The sequence below is a fragment of the Mirounga angustirostris genome, unplaced genomic scaffold, assembly GCF_029215605.1.
Source record: "Mirounga angustirostris isolate CCGP_5_RB_7025 unplaced genomic scaffold, mMirAng1.0.hap1 SCAF_13, whole genome shotgun sequence".
Classification (NCBI taxonomy): domain Eukaryota; kingdom Metazoa; phylum Chordata; class Mammalia; order Carnivora; family Phocidae; genus Mirounga; species Mirounga angustirostris.
Window position 1 is genome coordinate 57006514 of NW_026991721.1, and position 12710 is coordinate 57019223.

The 12710-nt window shown below is 46.3% G+C and overlaps 1 protein-coding gene across 11 annotated transcripts; it reads left to right on the top strand.

Annotated features, from left to right (window-relative positions):
• The first annotated feature begins 9436 nt into the window (after positions 1-9436).
• On the top strand, positions 9437-12637 carry ANAPC15 (anaphase promoting complex subunit 15). Of its 11 annotated transcripts, none has more exons than XM_054512103.2 (6): positions 9495-9617; positions 10800-10884; positions 11022-11151; positions 11634-11693; positions 12021-12158; positions 12297-12637. In XM_054512103.2, the coding sequence occupies exons 3-6, from the start codon at positions 11032-11034 to the stop codon at positions 12354-12356; spliced, it is 378 nt and encodes a 125-aa protein (XP_054368078.1). In that variant the 5' UTR covers positions 9495-9617; positions 10800-10884; positions 11022-11031; the 3' UTR covers positions 12357-12637. The 11 variants fall into 11 exon arrangements, with proteins under 11 accessions (XP_045750300.1, XP_045750299.1, XP_054368078.1 ...); XM_054512104.2 differs by having other exon boundaries at positions 11027-11151; XM_045894344.1 differs by lacking the exon at positions 10800-10884 and having other exon boundaries at positions 9437-9617; positions 12309-12637.
• Positions 12638-12710: the final 73 nt, after the last annotated feature.

A 12710-nucleotide genomic window follows, 5' to 3' on the forward strand; every position in this document is an offset into this window, starting at 1 on the left:
AATTATGACTGATAATGTTACATATTGGACTTTTAGGAATTTCATATAATTTCTGCAACCCTTATATTACTAACATATATCCATACAAGGATATCCATAAAGAAGGTTCAGCATTATTTTTTACTTGGCAATACTTCCCGTGTTTTAACACATCAAATAAGCCCAATTCACTAAATATCTTTTTTTATACAGAAAGAGAGAACAAATCTGAGATGTTCCAGGTGCCCTTTAGAAAGTCCCAAAGGTACTTCCAAGTTAAAAAAACTTCATTTAGAATTTGATTTGGGGAAGTTTGATTTTTGTCTTTATTTTTCTCTTTCCTATTATGAAATAATCAGGTTTTTTTGTTTTTGTTTTTGTTTTTGTTTTTAAAGATTTTATTTATTTATTTGACAGAGAGAGACACAGCGAGAGAGGGAACACAAGCAGGGGGAGTGGGAAAGGGAGAAGCAGGCTTCCTGCTGAGCAGGGAGCCCGATGCGGGGCTCGATCCCAGGACCCTGGGAACATGACCTGAGCTGAAGGCAGACGCTAAACGACCGAGCCACTCAGGCGCCCCGGGTTTTTTTTTTTAATGTTAGAAAAAATTTAATTTCTTTTTCATTAACAAAAATGCATCTTCATACCTCAAGCCTTCTCTTAGCCAAAAACATATCCTACTTTCCTTGCATATAGTCTTTTCCTTTATTAGTTCTAGTAGCTTTAATTACATATATTAATTAGAATCTTAACCCTTAGAAACCTTAATTTCTACTGAAAACTAAAAGGCAAGTAGTTGTGAACTGTTACACCAGTGTTCTTTAGATTGGCAAATTTATGAGTGAATTTAATAGTTTCTAGTCACATACATTTCCCCATAGCACAATTTTTCAATGTGGCACAAGACATGTTTACTAATAGACCCAAATATCTTGAGTGCCCTGTAATGAGAGGTCAAAAGTAGGTAAACTTAGACTTGTTTAACAATTAATGTTTCAGTATTTCATCTTATTTGGAAATAATCTGGACAGTCAGTGAATTCCCATCATTCAACATAGCAGAATTCTTTTTTTTAACTTAGCACAATTCTAATGGTGAAAATTATCAAAGATTTGTGAAACTGTGTTTTTTTAAGATTTTACTTTTTTTTTTTTAAAGATTTTATTTATTTATTTGACAGAGAGAGACAGCGAGAGAGAGAACACAAGCAGGGGGAGTGGGAGAGGGAGAAGCAGGCTTCCTGCAGAGCAGGGAGCCCGATGCGGGGCTCAATCCCAGGACCCCGGGATCATGACCCGAGCCGAAGGCAGACGCTTAACGACTGAGCCACCCAGGCGCCCCAAGATTTTACTTTTTTTAAGTAATCTCTACACCCGATGTGGGGCTCGAATCCACAACCCCAAGATCAAGAGTCACATGTTTCACCAACTGAGCCAGCCAGGTGTCCCGTGAAACTATTTTTAAGTAGACATGCTATGAGACATAATTACTGCTGAAAGTTCACCTAAAATCTCTTCTCCCACTTACCTCTAAAGAAAGTACTTGCTCCCGACAACTATGTTTAGATTACCCAAAAAAACTTCATTAGACACTATACAGTCAGTCATCATCCCAAGCTACTTCTCTTCCTGACAAAATGTGTATTAGAGATAACATGAATTTGACTAGTAAATGCAGGTAGAATAAAACTTGTATGCCTGCATTATATTTAATGCTAATAACTCTGAAGACATACCAATTTTAATTAAACCAAACTTAAACTAGCTTTTATTTACCAAAGATTATCCCAGATCATACGAACTTGAAAAACATTTGGGTGGTTTCTGTATTTCTGAGTTTTAGGAATACTTACTTCAAAAGTGCTCATTTTTAAGCCAATTAAATAGAGCTCTTTTACCAACTAATTTTGGCAATGCCATCTTGGTAGGAGAGAGGGAGAAAAGACCATATGTGCATATCATACATCCATAGACATTTATAATCATGCAGAGATACACAGAGACCCTATAGCTTCTGTTTCAAAATTTTAGCCACACATCAGGTACATTAATATAAAACTAGTTTATACATAACAATTGAATCCAAATTGGCAGATGGAACAAGTTAAGGTTGCCTGCTCCAATGGCTAAAGCTTTTTACTAATGTTTGTGAAGACTTTAAGATTTGTATTTGTCCTTGACAAATAATCTTTTTTTTTTAAAGATTTTATTTATTTATTTCAGAGAGAGAGAATGAGAGAGAGCACATGAGAGGGGGGAGGGTCAGAGGGAGAAGCAGACTCCCTGCCGAGCAGGGAGCCCGATGCGGGACTCGATCCCGGGACTCCAGGATCATGACCTGAGCCGAAGGCAGTCGCTTAAGCAACTGAGCCACCCAGGCGCCCGACAAATAATCTTAAATTACTTCCTCGGGTATTCACATTTCAAAGACATGTTCTTCAAGGGACAGAGAAAGAATGTAAGTTTTCTCCTTGGAGTTTTAGTGTCTTTTGGATGGTTTGAAAGTCCCCATAAAATATAGTAGCATCAACCTGTAATTAGGGGAGCACCTGTAAAAATAATTCTCTGGACTCAAGGTCAAATGGGGCCGCTTCAGGAATGGAAATGAGAAGGGAGTCATCTGGGTCATTATGGTCATGAAAATGATAAACCCACTGGATCATGCTGATTTTGTGCAGCAGGAGATGCCCCATCTTAGTGTTTTCCATTCACTGTGAGCCTTAGCAGTGATCACTGTGATGGAAGGATGAGCATGGAGCCAGGCAGTAAATACCCAAGTGAGGACAGGGAGGGACCTGGTATGAATATCGAGGGCTCTAGGGGCCTCTGCCTTCCCATTTCCCTCTTCCTCCTCACTGTAGGCCTCAATAACCCTATCGGTTTTCCCCTCAGTGGCAGGGTTACCTCTAGAAGCGTGCTTCTACTTCTGCCCCATTCAGGGGAAAGCCGAGGGGTTCAGGATCTGTGGGATCTTGGTGGAAACAAGCACATAGCCTGGATGGATCTTTAAGAAAGTTATGGATTTTATGTCTTTAGAGATACTGGCCCATTGATACATTTTGGCAGCTGTAAGTAACAATTCAGAGCCCATTCCAAGCAAACAAAAAAACTCTCAGTAGCCTATTAGTTCCCCTCTCTCCTTCCTGCTGCATAAAACTTCTAAGGAAGGTTTGAATTTCAGTTAAATTTTAGTTTTTGATCTCAGTTTCTACGTTTTGGTTTTATCCTGTTACCTTCATCTTATATGTTGTTACCAAAAATTTTAGATGACATCACTGTACACCCTCTTGCTAGGTGGCTGTTTTCCTTTCCAGGGTGTCCCAAGAGACCTTTCTGGATTGGAGTCTGCCTCCACTAGCATGATATACAGAGGGTCTTTGGGAAAAGCCCCTAAGCCTCTGAACGTAATACCAGTCTTGGCATGTTGGTATGCATGGCATTGACTAACACCCAGGAAGTGTCCATGGGCTTTTGCATTTATCAAGGAGCTGGAGTACCTCCTCAGGGTTCTTAGGAGGCACTGGCAAAGATATTCAAGACATGTATATTTGTCCATTAATTTTTTTAGTAACATCACACCAGGGATTGGTAATATCCCATCAGGTCAGGGGGTGAAGAGCAACAACAGTGGGTATCAGAAGTGGTATCACAGAGACTCTAGGCCTCTGTTGTGTTCTCTCTCTGGAGGTGCCATTGATTTCTGGTTGCAAAGCTACTTCACTCTTCGGGATTAGGACATGTAGTCCAGGCACGACCCACTGACTCAGTGGTCACAGGTAGAGGTCTCCTGTCTTCCTCTTTTCCTTGTGCCTTTAGCCCAGAGCCTCTCCTTGGACAATGATAACACCCTTGTGATCCAATCTCCCGTCCTCAGTTCTCCTAGGCCATGAGGGGTGAAGGATCCTTTCACACTTTAATGGTCAATTAAGGCCTTTATAATTAGTAGTCTAATCATCTCATTAGACCATATGGGCTTGATCACGGCACTCTGGGGAGATCATTGGATTATAATGGCAGCTGTGGCCTTTTGGGTTGGACACCACAGGCCACACACCACAGAGCAATATGCAAAAGCACGGAGCAGTATGAGAGACCCCACAAATGGTCCTTCTTTCTCAGACAGGGTTACCCATCTGACGAGGTGGTTAGTCAGCAAGTTACAGGTGAAAAAGGGCATTCCCCTCAGGAAACTGCACAGGCTTCATGCTATCCTGCCAGCCACACCAACTGTTTTGTGCCGGCCTCAGCCTATCAATAAGCAATGATGAGGTTGGACTGGCTCTTGTGGTTCTTATTTTAAGATGCCCTTCAGCGGTAACCCTTAGGAGACTTTGAAGGAAAGGTTTATTACCTACAGAACCTGGACATTACACAGCAGGCCTGGGGCCACCCAGTGAGGGCACCGGGAGAGAGAGCATGTGGGCCTGGGGTTCTGCTTTTATTGGGGTCCATGGTGGGGGCCTAGGATTTTGAGGGCTTAGTCTTTATCCGGTGAATTTAAAACTTAAGGGTAAGAATTTAGGGGCGCCTGGCTGGATCAGTTGGTTGAGCAACCGACTCTTTTTTTTTTTTTTTTGACAGAGAGAGAGTGAATACAAGCAGGGGGAGCTGCAGGCAGAGGGAGAAGCAGGCTCCCAGCTGAGCAGGGAGCCCAACAGGGGGCTCCATCCCAGAACCCTGGGATCATGATCCAAGCTGAAGGCAGACGCTTAACCGACTGAGCCACTCAGGCGCCCCAAGCGTTGGACTCTTGATTTCAGCTCTGGTCATGATCTCACAGTTCTGAGATGGAGCCCTGTGTCAGGCTCGCACTCGGTGCGGAGTCTGCTTGTCCCTCTCCCTCTGCTCCTTCTCTCTCTCTCTTTCACTTTGTCTTAAATAAATAAATAAATAAATAAAATCTTAAAAAAAAAAATAGAGTGAGAATTTAAAGTGAAGGAAGAGGGGCACCTGAGTGGCTTGGTCGGTTAAGCGTCTGCCTTCGGCTCAGGTCGTGATCCCGGAGTCCTGCTCAGCGGGGAGTCTGCTTCTCCCTCGCCCTCTGCTCCTCCCCCTGCTTGTGCTCTTGCTCTTGCTCCCTCTCTCAAATAAATAAAATCTTTAAAAAAAAAATAATAAAGTGAGGGAAGAGAACAGACAAGTGGCCCAAATGATCAGTTATCAAAATCAGCCAAGATCCCCAAAACAAAGGAGCCTCGGTGGAGGGGAGGTGGCGTGGCTCTTGGTTTATTAGAGATAGCTATGGATTGGATGCCTCAGTAATCCAAGCTTAAGTCAGGCACCGACTTTACAAAAAAGAAAAAACACCAACAGTCAGTTTACGTGGCCAGAGGGATGTGTCCCAAGCAGAGGGAACCTTAAGCCCGAAGGCTCTGGAGCAGGAATGTACTCAGTGCATTTCAGGAACCAGTAGCAAGGAGGTATTGTATTCCCATCGCTCAGCTCTCGCCCTTCCCAGATCCTGGAGAATTCTCTGCCCAGAGCCATGGATTTCCCTCTCCAGCCTATGGGCTCTGGACTTATTTCTCACTGTTGAGAAACCCCCATGCTACCTCTTGCTTTCAGCCCAGGGGCTTGTGTAATACACAATGAAGGAGCAAGTAGTATGTCAGGACACAAGGGCCAGGTCTGAGGAGTATCTTCCAAGAACTCACATTAGAGCTGGAGACATGTTTGGGATATTATGTTAGAGAAAACAGAAGCTGGGAGATGAGTGGAATCTGCCTGGGTCCCAGCAAGTCAGCAGTAGGGCCAAGGTAAGGCCCAGGATGCCTGACTCCCACCCTGTCCACTCCATCTCAGGACCACCAAAGCCCTTCCCATCTGAGTCCCCCTAACTTTCTTTCTCATCTCTCCTTCTCTATCCCCAGATACCTAGATCTGCCTGAAAGGATTTTCACTATTCTCCAAACACGTCGTCATCACCTTTCAACTCCATGTCCTTGAAGGTAATAATGCCTTTTGTACATCACATTCTCCCACTTGTATATGAGGTAAACTCCTACTCATCCCTCAAGGCCTCTCAAATGTTTCCTTCCCTGGAACAATAGTCTAAACTCAGTTTCTCCAGAACCCATTCATCTCTCCTTCCTTTGTGCTCTCATAATACTCTCCACATACATTGATTTTAACATTTACTACCCTCTCCTATAATTGTCTATAATTGTTTTAGTCCTCATTGGACTATATTTTTCTCTAGGACAGGGATTATTTCTGCTTCTGTCCCTAGGGCCTAGCATGGTGTCTGGCATTTGCTTGGCACTCAATAAATGTTGACCAATAGTGGAACAAATGAAGGAATATGAAGCAAATTTCTTAACCTCTCAGTCTTAGTTTTATTATCCTTGAAATGAAAGGAAGTTAAACACTCAGCAAGGTTAAATGATGGATAATGGATGTAAAACAAATATCACCATCATTGACTGAGTTGCCCAAGCCAAAAATAGGGGATCACACAAAATTTCCACTTCTCCCATTCCCTTTTCCCCTCCCCCCAGCTAACCAGTCACCATGGCTTGTTGAACCTGGCTGCAGACCTTGGTAAGAAACTCTAGGTTACAGGGGAATTTCCATTAGGTCAGAGCTGTCAGGAAGCATGGGAGGCAAAGGGTGTTGGAGGTAGGGAGTCTATAAGGCAAAGAAGCAGGGAGGAGAGACTCATGGGTACATAGGCCACAAGAAGAACAGATAAGGGATCCAGGAGAAGGGAGAAATCAGGCTGAGTCCTGGCGACATAGAAACCACTCAAGACTGTGTGCTCAAGAAATCCTGGTGGGCTGGGGAAACAAATAGAAACAATAGAAACAATTTGTACAGAACGAGGCTGTAGTAGAGCACCGCCTCCTTCCTGATACCCCTTCTTTACTTGGCTTACAGGATATCACCCAGCTTGCCTGCTTTTCTACATATATTTTTGGCCTTCCTCAGTCTGGTTTGCTGCTTCTCCTAGTTTCCTTAAATGCTGAATGTTGCAGGAAACTATTTTCCATCTACACTCACTTCTTTGATGATCTCATCTAGTCTCATGGCTTTAAATGCCATCTATGTACTGATAACTCCCAAATTGGTATCTCTAGTCTAGATCTCTCCCCTGACCTCAGACCTCCTGCCCCCTCCTCCTCCTGCCCTCTCACCATCTGTACTCCAGTGAGCAGTTCAAACTCCATACATCCAAAAATGAGCTCCAGATAGTTCCCCCCACAAAACAACATCTCCCTTGTCTTCCCCATCTCAAGAAATGGCAACACTGGTCTTCCAGTTGTTCAGTCCTTTCTTCCTCTGATACTCCACATCGAATCTGTCAGCACGTTCTCTTGTCCCTACCCTCTAAATATATTCAAAATTCATCCACTTCTCGTCCCCCACCTCTGGATTATTGTAATAGGCTCCTAGTTGGTCTCCCTGCTTCTGCCACTCTCCCTCCTGAATCTAATCTTCGTAGAATAGCCAGAGTAACTCTGTTAAAATGTAAATCAGATTGTGTGGATCCTCTGCTCAAAACCCTTCACAGGATTCTCAACATGGAGTAAAAGCTAAAGTCGTTATTGTGACTTGCAAGGCTGTGCTGTCTGGCTCCTGCTACCTCTCTGTGCTCTTCTCCTGCTCTTACCATAGTACTCGATGCTCCAGCCATTCTAGACCCTTTGCACTTGCTCCCTCTCTGAAATGCTCTTTCCTAAATATCAGAACAGTGGGGCCCCCCCAATCTTTTTCTTCAGACCTTTACTCAAGTCACCTTCCTAGTAAGGTCTTCCTTGGCCCCCCTACCTAAAACGAAACCTCTCCCTTTCCCGATTCTCCGATTTATATTTTCTCCTAGGTATTTACTGCAGTCTTAAAACTATATATTTTATCTATCTTGTTGTTTATCTCTCCCATTAGGATGGAAGCTGCATGGAGTGGGTGGTCTGTTTTGTTCACTATTGTATACCCACTACTTAGGCTAGTAACAGGCATATAGTAAGGCACTCAGTAGGTATTTGTTGAATGAATGAATGAAAAAGGTGGACATTTCCAAGAGGCAAATTTTACTCTTTAATGAAAAACTTTATGGGTGCCTGGGTGGCTCAGTCGCTTAAGTGCCTGCCTTCCGCTCCCATCATGATCCCAGGGTCTTGGGATCGAGTCCCGCATCGGGCTCCCTGATCAGTGGGGAGTCTGCTTCTCTCCCTCCTTCCTGCTTGTGCTCTCTCTCGTTATCTCTGTCTCTCTCAAATAAATAAAAATAAAATATTTGAAAAAGAAAAGAAAAACTTGGGGTGCCTGGGTGGCTCAGTCGTTAAGCATCTGCCTCCGGCTCAGGTCATAATCCCAGGATCCTGGGATCGAGTCCTGCATCGAGCTCCCTGCTCCGCGGGAAGCCTGCTTCTCCCACTCTCACTCCCCTTGCTTGTGTTCCCTCTCTCGCTGTGTCTCTCTCTGTCAAATAAATAAATAAAATCTTTAAAAAAAAAAAAAGAAAAACTTTTGACGACTAGAGTTGGTTGGAAACGTTATGTTACATATACGTTGGAAACGTATATGTTAATATACACAGTACACTACCACTTAAACATGTAATCTCATCAAATCCTCACATCAGTCCAGGATAGGAGGAAGGCTGCACAGTTTATGAAGCTGGTTGAAGAGGAAACTGATTCCAGGTTGGGAGAAAAAGGACCTGTTAAAGTTCACACATCTGGTGTGGTCAGGAGTGGAATCGTGGATGATTGCTAGCCCTAGACGAGGCTGGTGAGTGATGGAGCTTAACGGGGTTGGGTTCGGACTGCCGGTTACAAGAAGGCATGATCTCTGAAGGGGAGGCTGAGTCAGAGGTTACAGAGGGGATGCTTCAACAGAAGCATCAGCAAAGGACTGGGAGAGATGACGAAGTTGACCACTAAGGTATTTAGCCCAGGCCTGGAGATTTGACCACTAAGGTATTTAGCCCTGCTGACTTCCCCAAAAGCAGTGCCCTGAGGCTGACTAGTCAAACCCATACACGATCTCGAATGCAGAACTGGACAGGCAATCTTAAGAAACCAGTGAATCCACTGTGGGTCTGCAGAGTTTGGCTTCTCCACTGGACTGTGAGGTCTATGGGGGCAGGGACCGTGTTCTAGATTTATCCCCAGCTTCTAGCAGAGCCTGGAATATAGTAGGGACTCAACGATTTCTGTTGAAGTCATACATAAATGAATGTATGCGCCCAAACAAGAAACTGAAGGTGAGAAAGAACGGACAGAGGGGCGTAACATCATCCAGCGATTCTGGTGTAGAAGCAGACGAATTTTCCTGGGACGCGGCAGGACAAGCAGTCCTAGTACTAAAGCAGGCTGCTGCCAGCTATTTTTCAGCAGGGGTTGGCAGGCAGATCCTGGCTGGGGACGAAGGGGCGGGGTTAAATGGGCCGTTGGAGAGGGACCAGGCTGGAGAAGCCGAAGGGCGGAGGCTCCAGGAGGGACCAATAGAGTAGGCAAATTTCCAACCTCAACGCTGTGACTAAGGTGTGTAACGTCACATCCGGTGTGGTGGGCGGGAGCGGGAAACAAAAGGAGAGCAAAGGCGCATGCGTTGGTGCTTCTCAGGTTCTGGCGGGCTCTTCCGCTCAGCCCGAGAGAAGTGCTTCCGGGTTGCCGCCGGCTGCCGCCTCCCGGCGCGGTAAGTACAGAAGCCAGGCTGCGGCCGCTGTCTCCCTGCTCCTTCTCTTCTCCCTCCCCCAGAGAAACCCCGTGGCCCTGCCCCGGCTCCTCAGGACCTCCACGTTCAGACGCCTTTTAACATTAAAGAGCTCCAGCTCATTGGCCGCTTCCTCGAGGCTAAGCCCCACCCCGTCGCCCAAGATCCGTCACTCATTGGTGTCACTTTCTGTCACCCAGCATTTCTTCCAGTTAATTGGCCCTATTCAGGCCCCGCTCCTTTCGCGATTAGCAACCCTATAAGGGCAAATGCCTATTCGAATCCCGCCCCTGCATTCTTCGTGTTGGTCCACCCCGCGGTCATTATCATAATAAGCAAAGAATGGGCGGTGGCTTTGAGGCGAGGGGTGGGCTTTCGGAGCCTCAGTCTCTGGCCTCTCCTACTAAACGGGATTTGAGGATGGGTGCTGGTGTGCTGGTGACATTGGCGGGGAAGCTGAGGTTCACGGAAGGGCAGCGGCTGGCCCAGGATCGGTCAAATGAGTTTAGGGCAAAAGCAGAACTAGACGTAGGTCCTTTTCTCCCGCTCATCTCCTCTAGTGCCTGGCCTCGACTTCTTCCCCGTGGGAATTTGATGCCCCAACTCACTTGTGATCTAGAGCCAGTCGTTGCCTGTTCCGGGGCCTCAAATTTTCCTGTGAGGTGAAAGGTTTTAATTCAGATTCCCCAGGACCTTTCTGGTCAGCCCCCTCAGCTGCTTAATCCGTGCCGAAAATTCTCCCACATGATAGTTCATTCAGCCTTCCAATTACTTATCCATTTACTCAGGCCTTTAGAATGTCTTTCTGAACCATACTGCACGTGGTACCCCACCCCCACCCCAGTTCAGCTGTGGTTCATGAGAGAGGTGATTAGTGTCCTACATTTCTGACACTGGGTAAGTATGGTACAGATCATAGAGGGGCAAAAAGTAGGTCTTAACTGTTGGGAGGAGGTAAAGATAGTGTCAGTGGAGCCCTGCTACCTCTAATTTCGTCTAATTTTGTAATGCCAGTCTGCATTCTGGATTCATAGCTCTACATTTGGCTTCCATTCTCTTCCCTGCCTTGAACAGTTTAAACCACTTTACTTCTCCATAAAGTAAATTAATTATCAGAATAACTATGAGGGTGTAGTATAATTGTTATTATTCCCCATTTTACAGATGAGGAAACTGAGGCTCAGAGAGGTTAAGTGACTTGGCCGAGGTCAAACAGCTAGTAAGTGGTGGAGCCAGGACTCAAACCCAGGTCTGTCTGATTCCCACAGAGAAGAGCGATTTCCCTGCTACCTTCTACTCCACATCATCCCTAAATTAAACTGTAACCAAATAAAACCCCAAACCAAAGACGTCTGACAGCGGGATTCACCTGGCCCTTTACCTCAGTCTAGGAGCCATGTCCACTTTGTTTCCCTCACTCTTCCCCCGTGTGACTGAGACACTGTGGTTTAATCTGGATCGACCCTGTGTGGAGGAGACAGAGCTGCAGCAGCAAGAACAACAGCATCAGGCCTGGGTGAGTAAGGACCTGGCATAGTGGTGGAGCCTCAGTCAGGGAGGAGCTTTTTGCTCTGGGTTGGGAACAATCAACCTGGGGGCCAGGAGGCCTAGGTTCACATCTTTGTATGACCCTGATTTACTGTGGGCCCATGGGACTTCTGGGCCAGACTGGAGCCTAGGCTCCTTTCCCTAAAGCATAGGAAATAGTTTTGACTTTATTGAGGACCTAGTAGATGTGATATTCTAGATTGATAGTCTCTCACTTCACCCTCACAATAATCTTATGAGGAAACCATGGCCCAGAGAGTTTATGTAGTTGGATCAAGTTTATAAGTAAGTGGCAGATGACAAGAGATAAAGGGATTGTCTCTTTCGGGAAACTGGAAGGAAGCTTCTCCACATTTAAGGGGTCATCTTAGGGGCAGAATGGGCCGGTCCCATGTCCCTGACCTGTCCTGCTTGTGCCCTGACCATGCTCTCCTCCCACTTTGGCCATAGCTCCAGAGCATCGCAGAGAAAGACAACAACCTGGTACCTATTGGCAAGCCGGCCTCAGAGGTGAGTGGTTCCAGCAGGTAGGGCTTGTGTGGGGCCCAGGCGGACCAAGGCTCTGCTCTACTTCTGAAAGTCCTGCCTCTGATCCCAGAGCAGTTGTGGTCTTCAGCTCTGGGTGGAGGCTGTAAAGGGGATGTAGAGTGGGTGGCCATTGGACCCAGCACTAAAGTCCTACAGAACATGCATCAGCTTCCTAGACTCAAAGGGGTGGGGCAAGGTTGGGGAATGGAGGGTCATTCATTGTTCCCAGAGACTGGCTCCAAGTGGACCAGCCCTTGAACTGGTCCAGGCAGCCCTATAGAGCCTATAGGCTCTTCTCTGCCTCACCAGCACTATGATGATGAGGAAGAGGAGGATGAAGATGACGATGAAGATAGTGAAGAGGACTCAGAGGATGATGAGGACATGCAGGACATGGATGAGATGAATGACTACAATGAGTCACCTGATGATGGAGAGGTCAATGAGGTAGGCAGGGGTGTGGGGGAGGGCCCCTACCCCTGACCTAACTGGTGGCCAAGGGTTACAGAGACTCTGGTTCCAGACGGGCAGGATCTGGGACTGGGGCTGGCTGGGTGGCTGAGGCCCCTTCCCACCCACACCCAGCCTTCTCTCCAGGTGGACATGGAAGGCAACGAACAGGATCAGGACCAGTGGATGATCTAGGTAGACAAGGCAGGGTGGCCTCAGGGAAATTCCAGGCCAGCCGAACTTACCCTGCATCCCCTGCAGAACCAGCTGTTTGCCCCAGTGCCTGAAAGCTCACCTTTGGGTATTTCTTCAGCTGCTGCCAGGAACTGGTCTCCTTGGCCCCTCCCAGGCCATCAGTTTGCCCTTGAGTCCCCAGGGCCTGAGCCCAACCCACCTTTCTGCCTAGTACTTCGCCCTTTGGTTGCCAGGTATAGTCTCTAACTCCCTTTAATAAAGACACAGGACTGATTTTTTTCCCCCCCGTTTCTATTCCCTATTTGTTGGTGGGGCCCAGAGGAATCCAGCATCTTCTCTTGAGCTTTAGGGAGA